Consider the following 20,425-nt stretch of genomic DNA (forward strand, 5'->3'; position numbering starts at 1 on the left):
AGGGAAGTCTCCACACACAGTGACAAGTAGTCTAGTCTAAACATCCACAGGGAAGTCTCCACACATAGTGACAAGTAGTCTAGTCTAAACATCCACAGGGAAGTCTCCACACACAGTGACAAGTAGTCTAGTCTAAACATCCACAGGGAAGTCTCCACACATAGTGACAAGTAGTCTAGTCTAAACATCCACAGGGAAGTCTCCACACACAGTGACAAGTAGTCTAGTCTAAACATCCACAGGGATGTCTCCACACACAGTGACAAGTAGTCTAGTCTAAACATCCACAGGGAAGTCTCCACACATAGTGACAAGTAGTCTAGTCTAAACGTCTCCACACATAGTGACAAGTAGTCTAGTCTTAACATCCACAGGGAAGTCTCCACACATAGTGACAAGTAGTCTAGTCTAAACGTCTCCACACATAGTGACAAGTAGTCTAGTCTAAACATCCACAGGGAAGTCTCCACACATAGTGACAAGTAGTCTAGTCTAAACATCCACAGGGAAGTCTCCACACACAGTGACAAGTAGTCTAGTCTAAACATCCACAGGGAAGTCTCCACACACAGTGACAAGTAGTCTAGTCTAAACGTCTCCACACATAGTGACAAGTACCGTAGTCTAGTCTAAACATCCACAGGGAAGTCTCCACACATAGTGACAAGTAGTCTAGTCTAAACATCCACAGGGAAGTCTCCACACATAGTGACAAGTAGTCTAGTCTAAACGTCTCCACACATAGTGACAAGTAGTCTAGTCTAAACATCCACAGGGAAGTCTCCACACATAGTGACAAGTAGTCTAGTCTAAACATCCACAGGGAAGTCTCCACACATAGTGACAAGTAGTCTAGTCTAAACGTCTCCACACATAGTGACAAGTAGTCTAGTCTAAACATCCACAGGGAAGTCTCCACACATAGTGACAAGTAGTCTAGTCTAAACGAGCAGGGAAGTCTCCACACATAGTGACAAGTAGTCTAGTCTAAACGAGCAGGGAAGTCTCCACACATAGTGACAAATAGTCTAGTCTAAACGAGCAGGGAAGTCTCCACACATAGTGACAAGTAGTCTAGTCTAAACGAGCAGGGAAGTCTCCACACATAGTGACAAGTAGTCTAGTCTAAACGAGGACAATCAGCTTTCCTGCCCAATTGTTGGTTTACTGTTGAACGCAGCATGAGCAGCCCTTCATTAGAGCCTACTGCTGTCACAGGGAACGGCAAAGCGCCGCTCCGGAAAACCTCCCTAGGACAAACAGCCCTCTCTGTACAGGGGGTCAAACATGAGAAACTCACTGCCAACACACATTAAACAGGATCATAGCTGGGAGCATTTTAAAACCAATCTAAAGGAGTTGCTGAAGAGACAAGTAGAGGCTGAATACAGTCAATAGCTTCTTAGCCAATCAAATGTAGACACCAGAAAATAGCTCAGTCTGTGATCCATTTCTAATGTTCACCTAGATCAGGACCATTTGAAGACTTTTTTTTTTTAAATCTATCTAATGACATGCCTGTACTGCTGAATACCCACTAAATAGCAGTGCCTGCCAAGAGCATAGCTAACATACTGCAGATAAACAGTAGTTGGAGTTGTCCTAGAGTAGAAGATAGGAGACGGAGACTGCAACAGCTCTTGACAAAATGCTATTGTTACATGGAGGCTAGCAGAGTGAAATTACTCACCAAGCATGTTCAGAGTGCCTATGGTGTTGGTCTTGAGGGTTTTGATGGGGTTGTACATGTAGTTTGGTGGAGAGGCTGGAGACGCCAGGTGATAGATCTGGTCCACTGTGAAAAGCAGGAGGATAATACATCAGCTCGCCTTTTTGATACATGTATAATATAATAATTCAAAAACCTTGGGACAGACCATGCATTTCTTTCACAGGGACTATTGGGATTGTGGGTATTGGGGGCATAATTTCATCAATCCCTGCAAATCTGGCAAATACAGTCAGGTCCATAAATATTTGGACATTGACACAATTTTGAAACAATGAAACATTGAAACAATTAAGTTGTGCTTTACGTGCAGACTTTTCAGCTTTAATTTTGATTCACACCCAAATCAGGTGAACAGTGTAGGAATATATATATATATTTTAAATCCCCCCCCCCCCATCCCGCCTTTTTTTAAGGGATATGAAATGGCATTTCAACTTCTACAGGAGTCTATTTTAGATGGGCATTTGCACTTTTACTTGGAAAGATTGTGGGTCTGAGAAGCAGACCTGACACTCACACACACACACACACACACACACACACACACACAAAAGACACTCAAAATCATCATCATTCCTTCATAATAAAAAGTATCAAAAGTGGTGAAGTGTCAAAAGTGGTGAAAAGTGTCAAAAGCGGGGGAAAGCACAGAGACAGGGAACGGCTACAGGAGAACATGTCGTACATATGAACTATAAGACAACTTGAACTATGAACTATAAGCCAAACTCTCAGACAGTGTGCACATACAGGCCGAGGCTTGATTATATGGGTCGAGCATGTGTGTACCTCTCGTCCACAACAGGTCTAACTGCCCTAAGTCTTCACATTGAAAGTCCCTCAATCTTCTATCCATCCATTCTCTAGCTGTCTCCTTCCTCTTTCCATTTTCTAAATTGAGCCACGGCCCATTCACTGCTTCCCTTTTCAAGAACACTTGATTTCATCGCCATTTTGATAGCAGACTTTCTGACCCGCCACTCAAAACGATTTCATCGCTCCCCGTTATCTCTTGAATGATCGTTCCAGTTATTTTCAACCTGGGTCTTATTTCCTTCATCTCTATCTATATTTGTCATTTTCTCTCTGTCTCAACCCTCGCCAGCTCCGTGCTCTTCTGTTCTCCCTCACTGTTCTTGACTTCTATCTCCAACTATCTATCTCCATCCTTATTGTAACTTTATTCATGACTGCTTCTTCATGGACAGTTTCTTTTTGAACGCAACCCTTTCTAAGGGTCTGTGTTGTGAAAGAGTAACGGTATCGATCCGGTGTCCCGTACAGAGCTGGTAAGAAAATGCACGCAATGCGCTCTCAATCAGCGTTTAGCAGGTGACAAAGACTACTACAGCATTCCATCACAGTACCTTACCCTTGGGCTTTTAGAGGTGAATTGCTACTTAAAGCAGAGATGTCAGATAAGTGATCTTATTCATGTTGTGCAGGCTTTGATAACCTTAAAAGGGAGTTTCTTGCTGTGTGTGTGTGTGTGTGTGTGTGTGTGTGTGTGTGTGTGTGCAGAAACACGATTGAATGCTCCCTCGCACACTTCCACCTCATACACACTTCTCCTACAACAAGCTGACAAGCTGAGCTGGATGAAAAGTACCAGTCCGCAAACTTCAGATATTCCACAGCCCCAGGATTTTGCATGCTCGCGTTGCAAGTTAGCGGCGTGAAGTATCGCCTTAGAATGGAGGCCAATGGTACACCCGTTCGGTTCAAAATAACCAAAAACATAGATCTAATAGCGCCAAAATACATGTTGTGCTTCGGGTGCTCACCACGAGATGAAATATTAATCCAAATGCAGAGAAATTATCTTTTTTAAGGTAAATACATAGCCGGAATTACTTCCTAAACATGGCCGGCAGGCATGCGCGACATGCGTTTCACATAACTATAGATTAATATTTCATCTTGTGGTGAGTACCCGAAAGCACAACATGTATTTTGGCACTATTAGATCTGTGTTTTTGGTTATTTTGCACGGGTGTACCATTGGCCTCCATTCTAAGGCGATACTTACTAATAGGGGTGGGAATCACCAGATGCCCACGATACGATACTAAAACGATACTTGAGTCACGATACGATAGTATTGCGATAACGCCGATATTGCGATATATTGAAAAGAGCAGCTGCGTCATACAGGTCACCTGCTAAACATCGAACTAAAAAGCTCACAACCAGCCAACACAAACATCTACATAAATCCTTTGTGGACTGAAATGAATGAACTTGGATAAAGACAAGTGATGCAGAAATTCACCATCTTGGTGAGAGCGACCCTCAGCTATCGACACTACTGCAGTGTTGCCATGCACTGGCCATAAGACACACAAAAACAGTGTCACATAGGCGTCAACAAATAAATTGTTGATAATCGAATGCATTTATATGACGCTTTCCTACGTACTCAAAGCACTTCACATATGGATGTGTTGATTTCGATGTAGTTTTATACAGATGAACAGCGAGCTTATTGATTCTTTCTTGATGTACCCGTTGCTTTTGTGCTCTCCATTATTCTTTTTTCCCTTGCTCCTTCCATTATACATCTCATAAGAATGGATCTTAGTAATGAGCCTAGGGATGTCGACCGATAACTGTTTAACCGATAATCGACCGTTTCAACATTAACGGATTAATACTATCAGTTAAACGGTTAAAAAAAATTGCATGTCCCATAAACACGTGCCATGCCATGTGGGTAGGTTTTAGTTGAGAGAGACAAAGAGAGAGAGAGAGAGAGAGAGAGAGAGGGAGAGAGAGGGAGGGAGGGAGGGAATCAAATTTGCATTATACATTTTGTCTTTAACAAGTTATTTTTAGTATCAACACTGACAGCCTACCATAATACGGTAGGCTACTAACGTTAACTACAGCTAATACAATACTAACAGAGAGAGAGGTTTTCAGTTTGGTCAGGTCAGGAGCACATGGCCTGAAACACCTTGCTCATCTCACAGCGTTCTGGAGTAAAACATGATGGAATATAAAACGTGCACATAACTTTTTCTTCACTGGCTCATTCGGTCTCACTCTCTCTCCCTCCCTCTCTGCATGTTCATCATGCACACGTATGCATACGCGCGCACTCAATGATCAAACAGTAGTTTTTTACCGTGTTACAAAAATGCAGACATGAAGCGGTCTAATTGACCATTGAAAAGTATCAATTAACATTAGTCTTTACTGTCCAACACATGGCAGTTCGGAGAAATTGTTTCACAACAAGAGACGGATTGTTTGTAGACTGCATTGACAACTGACAGCTGCGTGCGGACTCGTCTTCATATTGTTGTGGAGCCCTGCAAGACACAGCGAGCACAGCCCTCGTCGCGTGTGTGAAGAGAGAGGGAGAAGGGGTGAGACAGAAGCAAACTATTTTTTGCAGATCTCAAAAGCAGGTAAACCACTGTGGGATTAGTGTATCTATTGCTAAAAGGAGAAGATACTGTAGTGATGCGCGCTTCGTCAGTGCGCCCTGCAGCCTGGGCTGTCATCCGCTCAAACACATACTTCACGGGGCGGCTGCGTGTCAATTGATGTGCCCTTAAAATTCAATGCGTGCAGCTCTAAGCAGTATAGCCTATCAGAGGAATGTTTTTGTTTAGATGGCTGGAGGATTCAACTTGTCTTTTTGTTTTGTTAATTTGTTTTTTCTGCTTGTAGATGTAAAAATAAACGCTTTCTAGAAGAAATCAAGCATTTGTTGTGGTAATGGTTTAATGGGGCACAGACAGTCGAATAGCGCATTTTAATCTTCTCGGTTAACTGACCTAATGAGGGTCGGTTGTTGGTCAAGAAAAATTATGATTTTCGACATCCCTAGCCTGCCTCAGAACCAAGCGGTTGGTTTCATAACATCTCATAAGAACGGATCTTAGTAATAAATCTGCCTCAGAACCAAGCGGTTGGTTTCATAACATCTCATAAGAACGGATCTTAGTAATACACCTGCCTCAGAACCAAGCGGTTGGTTTCACATCATCTCATAAGAACGGATCTTAGTAATGAGCCTGCCTCAGAACCAAGCGGTTGGTTTCATAACATCTCATGAGAACGGATCTTAGTAATAAATCTGCCTCAGAACCAAGCGGTTGGTTTCATAACATCTCATAAGAACGGATCTTAGTAATAAACCTGCCTCAGAACCAAGCGGTTGGTTTCATAACATCTCATAAGAACGGATCTTAGTAATAAACCTGCCTCAGAACCAAGCGGTTGGTTTCATAACATCTCATAAGAACGGATCTTAGTAATGAGCCTGCCTCAGAACCAAGCGGTTGGTTTCACATCATCTCATAAGAACGGATCTTAGTAATGAGCCTGCCTCAGAACCAAGCGGTTGGTTTCACATCATCTCATAAGAATGGATCTTAGTAATGAGCCTGCCTCAGAACCAAGCGGTTGGTTTCATAAGCTGCGTACGGTGTACTGAACAGGAAAGCCAAGCCTCACTTTCATGTACAAAAGGGCTTCATTCATTACATCATTACAATTATCCCTAATCATGGCTTTCAATTTGATGGCATCATCCTGAGAGCAATTTCAAATGCATTAGGTACACCCGACAATAGACTTGTTTAATTACTGCTTTGACAAGCATTTTTACTGCAGCAGAGATGTGGGATTTGGGCAGTCTGAATGAAATTGAATGTAACATTCCCAATTCTATGTATTAAATTCTAAAAAACGACCCTCAACATTTGGGAAGGCTAAGCCACACAACTAGTTCGTTATAATCTAACTTCATGCTTCAAAGGCGACTTTACGACGATGAGGACGGTAAGGACTCAATTACAGCAGGTCTCCGCTGATAGACACGGAGATCTCTGTTACAGGCAGGCACTTCATTGCGCCTCCTCCTGACCAGGCGTAAGAGTTACGCCTGGGCGTAGTGAAAAGAAGGCTTAAGCCCTCTTGGTGCAACCGGCATAGCTGTTAGGTCGTAAAGTTACGACCAACTTAGCTTAAGACCAGTCATAAGACCACTTGGTGCAACTGGCCCCAGGAGAATAAAGGGGAAATAATCCATAGAAAGCCGTTGTGGATATCTCTGTAGGCAAGTATAGATTTCAATCAGACTATCCTTTGTTGTTGCTTCAGTGACAGACACAACTCTGTTCTTCTTGACCTCTTTCTGTTTTACACATGGAGGGCTGAATAGGTGAGATTACTCTCATTAATTAAGACTAGTGCAGTGCCCGTTCGCCCCGCTGCACAGAGCTGTTAGCCTGCCCCATTCAAAATGTATTCATATTGAACATGTCCAAATTGAACCATGTGTGTGTCTGTGTGACTGTGTGTTTGAATGTATCAAGTGACAAACAATGCACACAGCACTGTTCGCCCGCCCCATTCAAAGTTTATTCATATCGAACATGTTGCGTGTGCCAATTGCATTGCACCAGTGTCTGTTTAAATCTATCAATTGACAAACATATGAATTAAAATGATCCACAATTAACAAATCAAATGGTTTCAATCCAGACAGAAACTTCACCAGTAAAACTAAACTGAGCTTGAACCGTATGTTATAGGAGCAGCATTGCCCCTTTAAGAATAGGGCAGTGCGCAGTAATTTTACGTCACGAGTGTGTGTGAGAGAGAGAGAGGGAGCGAGTGTTTGGTAGAGAGAGAGAGAGGGAGCGAGTGAGAGTGGCGTATGTGACGGTGAATGGATTGGAGCAGAAGGGGAAAGTGTCACAGTTTTCGTCAGTAGACTCCCAGCCAGCCAACTTGATCTTAATGCTTTCTAGATATGACGGGATTTCCACAACTGAATAAATACCACAAATATAAACACAAAACTACTTTGCTACCTCAATCTTGTTGTAACTAAGATATCTGCTGATCCCCTAGGGATGGGGACGACTACTCTGGTACTCCAGTACTCGTTTGTAACGTCATTAGTCGAGTAGCGTTTCAGCTGTCCGGGTACTCGGCCCACCCCCCTCCCCTTTAAAAATGGTAGCTCTGCACACGACACCACAGGTGAATCTGGCGATACAACATGCCGCCGCATAAGAGCAACGTTTGGAAGTATTTCGACAGAAATACGACATCGACTGCGCAGTGCAGGTTATGTAATGTTAAACTTGCGTATCATAAACATACCAGTTCAATGCTTAACCACATGCGTGTAAAGCACAAGGAAAACGTCAACCTAACAGGGGCAGATGAAAAGCAGTCTCGCATTACCTCGTTTGCTAGCAGCAACAAACGCCGTTGTGATGCCGTCAGGGTAGAGAAGTTTTCCCAGCTCGTGAAAAATGGTGGCTGGAGATTAGGGGTGTCACGATACACTCAGTTCACGATACGATACGTATCACGATACTGGGTTCACGATAACGATACGATACGATACGATTTTAACAATATTTTTTTAAACTTGAATAATGACAATATATGACTGGAAAAGTAGTATTTTATTTGAAATGCACAAATACAAAACATGCTGTTGTGGGAAATTGTTATTACAATAACAACTAGAAAAAACATGAGATTGGAGATAAGGCTTATCTTGAAATAGAATGAGTTACACCGTCACTTAGATTTACTTTGAACTAAAAGGTTTCTCAGCAGTATAAATTCTCATTATGCATCTTCAGTTTTTCTTCAAACTCAAACAACAAGACTTTTCTTAGTCTATTTTTTATGCATCTTCAGTTTTTCCTGTCAAGTAAACAGTTTTGCCAGAAACTCAATTGAATGGTTTCTCTCCTGTATAACTTCTCATGTGTCTCTTCAGAGACTTGTTCAACTGAACTACTTTCCACACATTGAACTTCAACAAACAAAGACGTTTCTTTGTCTACTTTTGAAAAAAAAAAAAAAAAAAAAAAAAAAATTTTTTTTTTTTTTTTCACGATATGAGATTTCATCTCAACGATACATATCGTGACGTTTTACTATCGCGAAATTTCGTGGGACGATATATTGTGACACCCCTACTGGAGATATTCTCCCATTAAGCTTTGTGGAGGGGGGAGGCGTTAACCATCCAACCACCGGAGTTTACTGAGGTAGGCCAACAGCTTCTGAGCTAACGTCAGATCACCGTCATGGTCCGTCCACATTTATTTCCTCACAATAAGTGCTCCAGGCAGCGCTTTTTCCATGCAAAAACGCTAACGTTGTGTGAACAGCCACTACACAGAGTACTACCCCTGCTCTGTCATTATTATCATTGTAATAGATATTCTTACAGACATATGGCTAATGCAAAATTAACTGCAAACTTGGGTTCTGCTTGTGTTGTGTTTCCACATGGACATCACCGACCCCCCCCCCCCCCTCCCCCCCCGTCGAGTACTCGATTACTCGTCCATAATGGAAGGAGAGTACTCGAGTATTTAAATTACTTAAGATGCCCATCCCTATGATCCCCCCATGGACATTTAGCTACAACATTCCACAAACTTCACATAATATTTTGAAGCCCCGCCACACGCTTCTGGCTCGATCATTGGGTTAGCTCTGCCATAAGCAAACCCCACTTGGCCCCACTACAGTATGTAAGAATTGTCTCATGACATCCCATGCCTGTTCTCTGCCTCACCCTCAATATAAAGTGGCTCCACCACATCGTGATTGATGAGCTCGAAGTTTTCATGGCCAATCCAGTGCTCCACGTTTCTCTTCCTTCCGGTGAAGAAGTTGTCCACCACGGTCACCTCATGGCCATCCATCATCAATTTGTCCGTCAGATGGGACCCCACAAAGCCTGCCCCACCAGTGATCTAGCGAAGGGATACACAAGTATGATACCATCAGTAAAAGATACACATTTATTGGTGATAAATAATAGATGGTCTGGCCTCACAGTCACTCTCTCTGTATTTATTGCTTTTAACAGACGAAGACCAGTAGATGTTTGCCAACATGGAAAACAGGCCTTAGAAGTCACAGATTTGCTTTAAATCCACTTTCAATGAGATCAAACTAGAACTTAGATCAACGGGGCCCAAACATTTTTAGGATTTGCAAAAAAATAAAACTAGTCGTGAGCGACTTCTTTTCCGCTTGTCCCCCTCCCCCCCCCCCACCATTACACATTTAGCACATTTAACAATATATATTAACATAATTTAACAAGGAGTGTTAGCATTGATGATTTCCGGACTCATTCCTGCGGCTCTCTATAATGAAGTGGAACTGCAATTTCGCTGCCTCTAATTTGGCTGCCGTGCATCACCCAGGTGGGTGCTACACATCGGTGGTGGTTGAGTTGAGTTCCGTCCCCTGATATGTGAAGTGCTTTGAGTGTCTAGAAAGGCGCTATATAAATCCAATCAATTATTAATTATTATTATTAGTTCCCCCGGGGAGGAAAAGAATATTAAAGTCCCTGGAAACTAGGAATATTTTTTTATTATTTAGCAGTTTGAGTTCATCACATCACAGGAACCTATGTTAATAAGCCACCAGCCAAATTTGAACGAGGATGAACGTCGCAAAGTATATAAATTTAGGTTTGACAGTCATGGCAAAAGTCATGAGAATCAATTGCGTATTTTTTGCGTATCAATTGAGTATTTTTATTTTTCTAAGTGTAATTGCTGCCATGTATTTTAGAGTGTTTTGTTGTTACTTATGTTTTACGTAGTTTTAGAGTGTACTGCTGCTACCTATGTTTTATGTATGTTTTTATTCTGTTCTACGTTTTACGCTCTGTTTTTTGTGTTTTATGTTTTATGGGACAACGGATGGAAATTAGCCTCGTGCTAAATCCGGCAATTTTTACACTTTTACTACAGTATGTTCCAGGTTTTACTATCTGTTCTGTGGTTTCTGTGTTCATTAATTTTGCACTGTCCCATCCAAATAAACGAATAAAATAAATAAATAAATAAGTTTTTAGAGTGTATTTTCTCCCACGGACTGTGTGGGCGTGTCCCGTCTGCAGCAGGGAAATTTCTCTCTCTCTCTCTCTCGGAGGAGACTGCTCGGAGGAGACAGAGGGAGAGGAGAGAGAGAGAAGGAAAGAGAGATGGGTGTGTGTGTGTGTGTGTGTGTGTGTTCACGCGTTGCTCCGCACATAGCGTACTGGCAGAGAGGAAGAGATCTCTGCTCTGCCGCTGCGAGTGCACAGCGCTACTGTGTGTGTGTCAGTGTGTGTGTGCGCGCGTGCGTGCATGCGTGTGTGTGATTCGATTAAATCTTATGACGTGATAAGATCATGCATTTTAGCACCGCGCGCACCGCTCTCTTCAATGAGGAAATGGAAATCCAGACCTTGTAGAAAAGTGTCGATTTTTGGGGTTAGGGTTGAAAGTAATGTACCGTAAATTTCGGACTATAAGCCGCGGCTTTTTCCCCGTTTTTTGGCCCTGCGGCTTATATAACGATGCGGCTTATCTATGGATTTTATCAGCTAACGGCCGCTCGGGGACCTCCAAAATCTATGGATGTTGGTATGAGGCAGAACGAGAGCAAGACAGACATTACGAGAGCGAGACCCTGATTGGATAATGTTGCAAAAAATGTGCCTCGCGACCTGATTGGAGCACTGTGCCACTACGCTCTCTCAGCCACTACGGTAAAACACCCTCCCTCCTCCCTCGCTCCGGGGGGAAAATGGCAGCGATTGAGCCTGAAAGACAGTCTGAATGAAATTGAATGTAACATTCCCAATTCTATGTATTACATTCTAAAAAACTAACGGCAACATTTTGGAAGGCTAAGCCACACAACTAGCTCGTTGTAATCTAACATCATGCTTCAAAAGATGGAGAACTGGCTGTGTTACGACGATGGCGGCGATTGAGCCTGAAAGCCATGTCTGAGACAGTAGCGAGACAGGAACAACAACAACAGCAGCAGCAGCAAAGGATCATGCACAAACCCGAGACGAAAGGGACTGTCCGTCAGGGCGCGGACGACTGTGTCAGCAACTCCCTCCCGACTACCAGGAGAAAATTACAAACTTCGGCGAATTCACACAAAGAAAGATCATCGGACCGGAGCAGATCATAAATATGGATGAAGTGCCTTTGACGTTCGACCTGCCTCTCACTAGGACTGTTAACAAGAAAGGTGAATCGTCCATCACGTTGAGAACCACAGGTCACGAGAGAACGAATTTCACTTGTGTTCTTGGCTGCACAGCATCTGGAGTAAAGCTCCCGCCGATGGTGATTTTTAAGCATCTCACAATGTGTGATTTTGTCTGGGGATTAGTGACCTGACTTTTGTTTTGTTTTGTTGAAATGTTAATAAATGGGAGCTTCCCCAAACAGCCATCTCTTTCCCGACAATCCCCTCTGTGCACGAACCCTTACATATGGTAATTAAACATCAAAACACCCGCGGTTTATAGTCCGGTGCGGCTTATATATGTAACAAACAGGCAATTTTGCTGCTGCGGCTTATACTCAGGTGTGCCTTATAGTGCGGAAATTACGGTAAACCACTTTCTGAGACACACAATTACTCACATAAGACCCTAAATTTAATAGTTAGAAGGTTTTTGTGGATTTTGGTTTCCAGGGACTTTAAGGTTAGGACAAGCCAGCAAGAAAAAAAAGTTATAGAAATGACGAGGGGAAAGTGTTGGAATGACGCGCAGGCTGCAATAGAGAGGCAAAGTGAACGTCACTTGCTGCGACAAACTGCGACTTTCTTGACATGCAAAGTTATGTTTTAAATTGACAAAACGTTAACGTTGGCACCCCGTGGCACAATTCAAACGGGATCAAAGAAGTAACGTTATTCTCCGTTCACTGCCATTCATAATTTTTTCAGCGCTGGTACAGGGAGCAAGCAGGAATTGACGTTTCACTTTGGCTCTCGATAGAACTGTGAAACTGGGACTAGACTAGAGGTTGAATAAAGTAATGCTAGTGAGTCGTGACTAATTGCTGTGAGTGTGTTTGTCACATACCAAAATTCTCTTCCGATCCTTTTCTGACAGGAATTTCACAGGAGGATATTTCTGGGAAAAACTGCAGCAGAGAAGATAAATTGGTGGTAGTAAGTAACAAAGTAAGAGGTCATGGTAGAGGATAGTACATTTGAGCAGGACACTTCTTTATACAAGTAAATTCAATCACCTGGCAAAACAAATAATAGTCTACTGTCTCTAATAAAAGTCCTTTTGCCGAGGTAAATAAAGGCCCCATTACTGGACATTTCATGGTAACTCAGGCTTACACAAGATGACAGAAAACAGTAATTAAGCAAGTATCTGTAAATAATAATACAGACTAATATGTCAGTGCATGGGAATGGCATATCAATTCCAAGTTACAAGGCGATGGCGCAGACACACTGGAAATGGAAGCGACGCTGCGCGTCACTGAAGCGTCGAGCAGGAGCCTGCCCTGGCCATTCACACCAGAAGCGCTCTGTTTGGCTCCGCGCCGCTCACAACTTGTACTGCCTGGCTGCACGCGGACGCACGCGCCTCGTGTCAAACATCGACCAGACACGCAAACTCTCGCTGCAGGGAGCAAGCGGCGTCACATCCCGTCACGCCGCGTCACGGCCGGTGTGATCGGTCAGACGGTCTAGTCTGCACGGACGCTGAAATGAAATTGCGCGCGCTGCGCCTCCGCCTCAGCCTCAGATCCATTTCCAGTGTGTCTGCGCTCTGTGAGTGTACACACGCTGCATAATGTGCATATACCTTAACTCCAGATCACGAATCTTCTCTCTAAGGGGAGCCACGGCCTGTAAAAGAGATGAGTAGAGGTTGGTGTAACAACGTTTCCATTGCATAAGAACCTTATGGGATGGTAATGATTGCTCCAGGTATTAGTCAAACCAGCAGGTGTTACCAGGGAAACTGACTTATGGCTTATGAATAACTTAAATATTTTGATTGCAAAACGCATGAACATATAAATTCATGATCTTCATTTTATTTTTAGGCAAGTGACCCTGGTATATAATGGACTCCGCCGCCGCCGCCGCGGAGTCACCAGGGTCACTTGCCAAAAATTATTATTTATTAATTATTAATTATTTATTAATTATTATTTGCGGAGGCCGTGGAGGACCGCGGAGTCTCCGCAGTCCTCCACGGCCTCCCCGTCATCCGATAATTCTTGATATTGGACACCTCTGGGATTATCCCTTACTTAGTTACAGTACAGTCTATTTTTCACTATAATGAATCATGGACACCAAGAACCCCAGGCTGTAGCTGCTGCTGCCAACACATTCATGCCTAGAAATTAATCTATATCATAATTATGAATTACAGTTGGGAGTCAGGGCTGGTGGGAGGAGAGGTTATAATTGTGCTTTGAGATGAAGCATGGAAAGTAAAGCTTCACTGTGGCCAGTGATGGCACGTCTTTCGCTTCTTTGGATTTGTAGCAAGGATCAAGACAGCATGCAGGTAAAGCTACACAAATGTAGAAAATCTACTATTCTCTGTAGCTTCCCCTATTTTACTGGTCTTAAAGTCGAGCTGAACCCAAAAATGACTTTTCTTTTCTTTTAGTTCAAATACCTGGGTATGCAGTGCACCTATTTAATAATGTATGCAAAAAAATCACAAAAATCTAATTTCTTTAGTTTTTCACATCAAAAGTTCATTTTTCAAGATTTCATTGATAACAGTAATCTACAGTTTGCTGACGTCACCTAGTAGTACTATCAAATTTCTACCCCATTTCAACCAATCATATCACGACATGGCAGCTGTCAATCAAATCTTCATTTCAGGATAATTTTCTCTTCCAAAATAAAGAGAAAATGGCGTCTAGTGCCTGTCATCTGGCAGAATTCCTATCCCATAAACTAACTACTACCTTGGCCAATTGTATGAAACATGAACAAAAAACAAAAATGATAATGTCTAAGTATGCAAAGAAATGCAACTGGCTCGCATTCCAGGAATATCGTATTTACAGCAGCGATAAAGGTGCGCACTTGAGAGCCTGCTGGTTGTCAGGGGTCGCCCCTCGAAGATTCCAGGCGGGCGGGCATCACCCATGCATCGGATTGTCCGCTCGTTCCGCGCGAAGCAGCTGGCTGCCTGGTACTCCGGGGATCCCACTCGCGTAGCACGACAACATGCTGAATCCCACTTGATTTGGGGGTGGAACATGCCGTGATTAGCCAATGCCAAAGCCAGTCCCCAGAATTGTCAAATCAAATCATCGACACCCGGCATTGTGCGGCTTGTGGTCCATCTCTCAACCTTGTCATCTCAGACAAGATTTGTTTGAGTCTCCGACGCTCCTGCTATTGCATTCGCCTCCGGTTCACTTCGACTTTAAGGACATTCACAGGGGCACTTGTAGATACGGGTGGGGGGGGGAATCGATACACCATAGTATCGCGATATTTTGCCTGACGATATTGTATCGATATTTGGACGCCAAGTATCGATATTGAGGGGGGGGGGGGGGAGTTGCAGGCAATGCCATGCCAGGCCACCGGGCATCTGCCCGAAGCGCCCGATGGTGAAGTCCGCGCCTGCAGTGGTGTATTGAGTCCAGAGAAGCTTAATAATGTAGCCTACGTGTGGGGCCAAAACAAAACAAAAAAACACTGCATGTTTTACTTCTGGTGAGGTCAAGGAAAAGGTAGGAAAACGAGTTAGGAGTGACAATATATCGCAATATTCAATATATCACAATATTCAATATATTGCAATATCGCCGATATCGCAATACTATCGTATCGTGACTCAAGTATCGTTTTAGTATTGTATCGTGGGCATCTGGTGATTCCCACTCCTACTTGTAGAGCACATTTCCTCTCATTACCATGACTCAGCAGCATTGATTTAAAATACATGCTACAGCATGCGCTGGGACATCAGTGATGTTTAGCTGGGGTCGTAAGGTGTTTCGGGTCTCTCAACATCATACACCCTCGCCCAGTAGACCCAGCCGAGGCCGATTAAGACCCCGACCCGCGTCCCAGAAGCAGCCGCTCACGGATCAGCCTTCCTACTCTGTCTGCAACGTTGCCTGCGGAAGGGTTGATCACCCCAATCCGCTGCAAAAGAGTTAGTGCTACACCGCAGTATTGTAAGGCCCTTCGGTGCATGGAGGGTCTAGGCCAGGGGTGGGCAACTATTTTTCATGGGGGGCCACATGAGAAACCCAGATTGTTGCCGGGGGCTGAACAAATATTGTCATGCCGTAACCCATGGATGGGCAACTTTGATGATAGAGGGCCACAAAAAAAAATCCTTGTTACCAGATTTTGCTGAGGGCTGAACGGCCCCAGCGCGAAAAATTTGGGGCATTTGAAGCCAGGTTTAGAGGAATAACTCTTTTTTAATTAACAGTTGTGATGTCATTATTCAGTCTTAACCACCAATATTTGATCATTTTCTCACTCACTCCTATGTCACCACCTGCTCTCCCTGCAGGGCTTGAAATTAACTTTTTTGACCACCTGCCAATATGGCTGCTAGATTTTAAAGTTACCAGCCAATTAGAATTTCCACTAGCCGAAATGTTTTTTCTTGAAATAAACTAGAATATGAGTGGGTTAATTTAAGCATAAGTATCAGTAAATGGCCCGGGATTCTCAAAGCCTGTGTTGAGGGTCACACAAGAACAAAAATGCACTCTTGAAGCTAAATAAATCCAAAACCAACGAGTTAATTATTTAAATGTTTACTTCAATGTAGAACAGTCATTTCTTACACATGACATTACTTTTAGCCTTTTAGCCATAAAGATTATTGAAAGATATTCCATATTCCAGACTGAAATGCTATAACAGAAGTGGAGTATTGGCCAGAATGACATGAACATTTGGAAACTTATTCAGCGGGTATCTTGCATGTTGCCTTCAGATGCATTGTAAAGAAAAAAAAAGAAAAAAGAAAAAAATTGCAATTCCATCGCGGGCCACACAGGAGGCGCCGGCGGGCCACATGCGGCCCGCGGGCCGTATTTTGCCCATGTGTGGTCTAGGCCCTGTGTGGGTGACTCCAGGCCGGGCTCCTCCTACGTCTCACCAGACCCTCCCGGGGAAAAGGCAATCCTACCATGGGCAGAGAGGACGCCTCAAGAAGGCCTGTGCGCTGCACGTCATTCGCCTGCGGCGAGCACCTCGCTCTAGCCTGAAGGACCCCAGGCCGCGCCGATCTTTGCACAGATTTTCAGGAGGCTAATGCGTAGCGTTTGTGGATTTCTCCCTCACGAGAGAGCCAGGCTGGGGTGCTAATCCCATCCCGTACGGATGTCGTCTCTCCGACCGTCAACTGTCTCTCCAGCTTGTCACCAAACTATACTTGGTTGTCACCTAGTCTATTCCTAAGTGTCACTGGCCAGGGGAGCCAGGATGCAGCATTATAGTTTGCACTTCAAAACAAGTCGATGACACCACAACATTCATTATGAGGAAATGTCATCAGCAGTGAAGGCAAAAACAAATGAGCTTTCACAGGCAAGCTGCCGCTTTGAACTGTAAGGTTAACCAGATAGCAAAATGACTTAATGCGTAACTGCACTATTTGATAAGCAAATATTTAGATTCAATAACAATGATCTGTTATGGAGCTGACTTTTCAATTGTGTGTGTTTTCTGTTTGCTATGTAAATTCCATTAGACAGACTAAGAATCTAACGGCCCCGCAACATAGAATTTTGTGCAAGTGCCAAGAATCGAACACGGGTCTCCCAATTGAGCGCTTGCTATTTAACTCCCGACAGCACACTTTCACAGAGTGACCACAGGGCAACCGAACGAACGACACTGCGATCCATAGAGCGCCTGCCACCTGCTGTCACGACACTGCGATCCATAGAGCGCCTTCCACCTGCTGTCACGACACTGCGATCCATAGAGCGCCTGCTGCCACCTGCTGTCACGACACTGCGATCCATAGAGAGCCTGCTGCCACCTGCTGTCACGACACTGCGATCCATAGAGCGCCTGCCACCTGCTGTCACGACACTGCGATCCATAGAGCGCCTGCCACCTCCTGTCACGACACTGCGATCCATAGAGCGCCTTCCACCTGCTGTCACGACACTGCGATCCATAGAGAGCCTGCCACCTGCTGTCATGACACTGTGATCCATAGAGAGCCAGGAATTGACCCCCCACCGGGCATAGGTTGAGGCGATGTCTCGTCATAGACGCTGGGTTAGCTGGCTCAGCCTGGCTGGGGGCGTGGTCAGGGTGGGGGTAAATCCCCCGTTCTATCCATTCAGCAAAGTTAGAATTTAGCTGCTAGCCCAGCCCAGGCAGACACGATTTAACCACCGCAGTAAACGCACATCTGAGCAGACGTCTTGTGTTCTGCTCTAGAATCCCCAAAACTGTAGTTAGAGCTACAGCACATTCCTTTGGTGAGTCAGCCCATTGAGATATATGGATGGTTTTACCCCACTCGCGCACTAGCTGTATAACATTTTGTGGGCGTTCCCACACACGCCAACTGTCTCTATAGGCTAAGCACCAGTTTTTTGTTTTTGTAGTATTGTATCGTACTTTTAAGATTGTTTTTATTTGTATTTATAACAGAGTTTTGCCTATGGAGCAGTGTCATAGCTTTTTAAATTCTCAATTCCACAATAGACCCTTCTCACGGGGGCCATTTTGTGTCGAAAAGGCAGGATAAACACAGGTGCAAGCAAAACACTAATTAGGGTTTCCATCTTCCATGATTGGAAGTTGGAAACCCTCATTAGTGTCACAAGAGAAATGTAACAGATAGCTGTTAGGGTTAGTTTAGGTTTAGGCATGTAGTGGTTAGGGAATGAATGTGAATCAATGGAATGTCCTCACATGTGTATCATTACAAGGAGTAATAGTGGTTGAAAACACACAACTGACACGATTCATAATCATAACAGATTTACTACGCCATGTAAAAAGAAGAAACCAGACTCGAGCACAACTCACTTCATCAATTCTCTGCTCAATCTTCATCTCTCCATGTTCTTGTATCGATCTGCGACAGAGAATGAGAGAAAAGGAGATGGGGAGAGACACGAAGTCCAGATGGTTGCATTAATAACTTACCCCCCTCCTAAGCGTGATTAGAAATATTTACTCTTGCCTCACCATGTTTCCATGAGCAAGGAAACCATAATCAGTCAAGCCCAGAGCCAACGGCCCCCAGCATGAAGCACAGGTCCACACACACACACACACATACATATATATACACACACACACACACACACACACACACAACCCCGCACACCAGAAAAGGCCACATTATATAGGATAATGTGTGTAATCTTGTGTAATCCAAGAACATCTCAGACACTCCTCATCATGAATTACATTTTTCAATTGCTCTGTTCTGTTTCAACACTGTATCGCAATCTCATTAACATGGAAAACCTAATATCACGATATTCTTTTACCAAATACCTCAATATCGATATTGCGACAATATTGCTGGAACTGGACGATATTGTAAAATGACTATTAGGGATGCACGATAATTATCGGACCGATAAATTATCGGCCGATATGGCCATTTTTGCGTTATTATTTATTATTCCGGTAATGGCCTTTTTCCGATAAATTAACAGCCGATAATCAGGCTTTGTTTTTGCCTCGGACCGGAGCTATTGTTGTCGCACGCTCGTGACATCACAGCTGCGATGGCCAAACATGGCTGCTCCCATGCAGTATGTTGCCGTTTTTCAGTTTAGATTATCACAGCTATTGTAATTTGCAATCCATGTCCCGCATGGGTTCCGAGAGGAGGGCAAACGTCTATTATGTTAAACCAATGCTGGCGATGATGCAGCGGATTTGTTTGTTGTTTTACGTTAGCTTAGCGAGTGTTAGCGTTAGCTCGTAGCGCGGCCTACACTTCAGGCTCACCCGCTTGGCAGACACACTGACACTGCTTGTGATCAAACAGCCCCGCAAAAGCACTTCATACTCATAGAGCTGGTGTAAACATATAGAAACTAATGGAAACCCCTTTACCCGAAATGAAACATCCAGGGATTGTGTATTTAACTCCAAAAAACAACACGCTAATGTTAAGCTAACGCGCTAGCCGGGAGTCCCACTATAACAAAGGGACTTTACAGTTGAGCTAGCTGCTGGACAGAGCCATCTAAGAGAGCCAATAATAAGGAACACAAAGGTGCAGTCGCGCAGATTAGGCTACGTAAAAAGCATCAGTCAACATAACATGACAATAAGAGTCTAAATTAGTATGCTTTTTGTCATTGTGTTTTATCTGCAGACTAAGCAGTCATTGGCTTCCCGTTCTATAAAAGCCTTTATTTTTGTATTGACTATAATTGAGTAATACACTTTATTAAAACAATCATATTATATCAGAAGTTTTCTTTGTTTTGTGTTCACAGTGATGTCAGTTAGATTTGGCCAGAGCTATGCTCACTACATCTGCCTTTTTTTTTTTACCCCAACATTTTTATCCCTAATGACTATTGGTGCTTTCACAAAATATGTACACAATTAGATTATTGATGAATAATCATTAATGTGGATAATATAATGACTAAGTGGGTAAAGGCAAATAATACAACAGCTAGAACAGTCTGGTAAGTTCAGAAAATGACATCGCTTTACTGTAATGCAGTCTATTACCAGGAAAAGACAACACTTAAGCCATATATCCAAAATCTAAGACGATATCTTCTCATCACATATATATCACGATATCTTACTAATATAATCAGGTGGCCGGTTCCACGCAGGACACAATTGCTCAACAGCGGGCAAAGCCGCGCTGCAGCTGAGCTGCGGGTGAGGCTGCGGAGC

At 43.6% G+C, this 20,425-nt stretch overlaps 1 protein-coding gene across 1 annotated transcript in view; it reads right to left on the minus strand.

Moving 5' to 3' along the window:
* Positions 1–20,425, minus strand: part of uxs1 (UDP-glucuronate decarboxylase 1) — a 77,840-nt gene that overhangs the window by 46,864 nt on the left and 10,551 nt on the right. Inside the window, exons 3-7 of the mRNA XM_083639551.1 lie at positions 18,572–18,620; positions 13,371–13,414; positions 12,627–12,687; positions 9,303–9,483; positions 1,691–1,795 (exon numbers count right to left, since the gene is read on the minus strand). Of these exons, the coding sequence (XP_083495677.1) occupies positions 1,691–1,795; positions 9,303–9,483; positions 12,627–12,687; positions 13,371–13,414; positions 18,572–18,620 (440 nt within the window). The remainder of the gene's footprint in view (positions 1–1,690; positions 1,796–9,302; positions 9,484–12,626; positions 12,688–13,370; positions 13,415–18,571; positions 18,621–20,425) is intronic.

This window comes from Poromitra crassiceps (genome assembly GCF_964638095.1).
Source record: "Poromitra crassiceps genome assembly, chromosome: 6".
NCBI classification, from domain to species: domain Eukaryota; kingdom Metazoa; phylum Chordata; class Actinopteri; order Beryciformes; family Melamphaidae; genus Poromitra; species Poromitra crassiceps.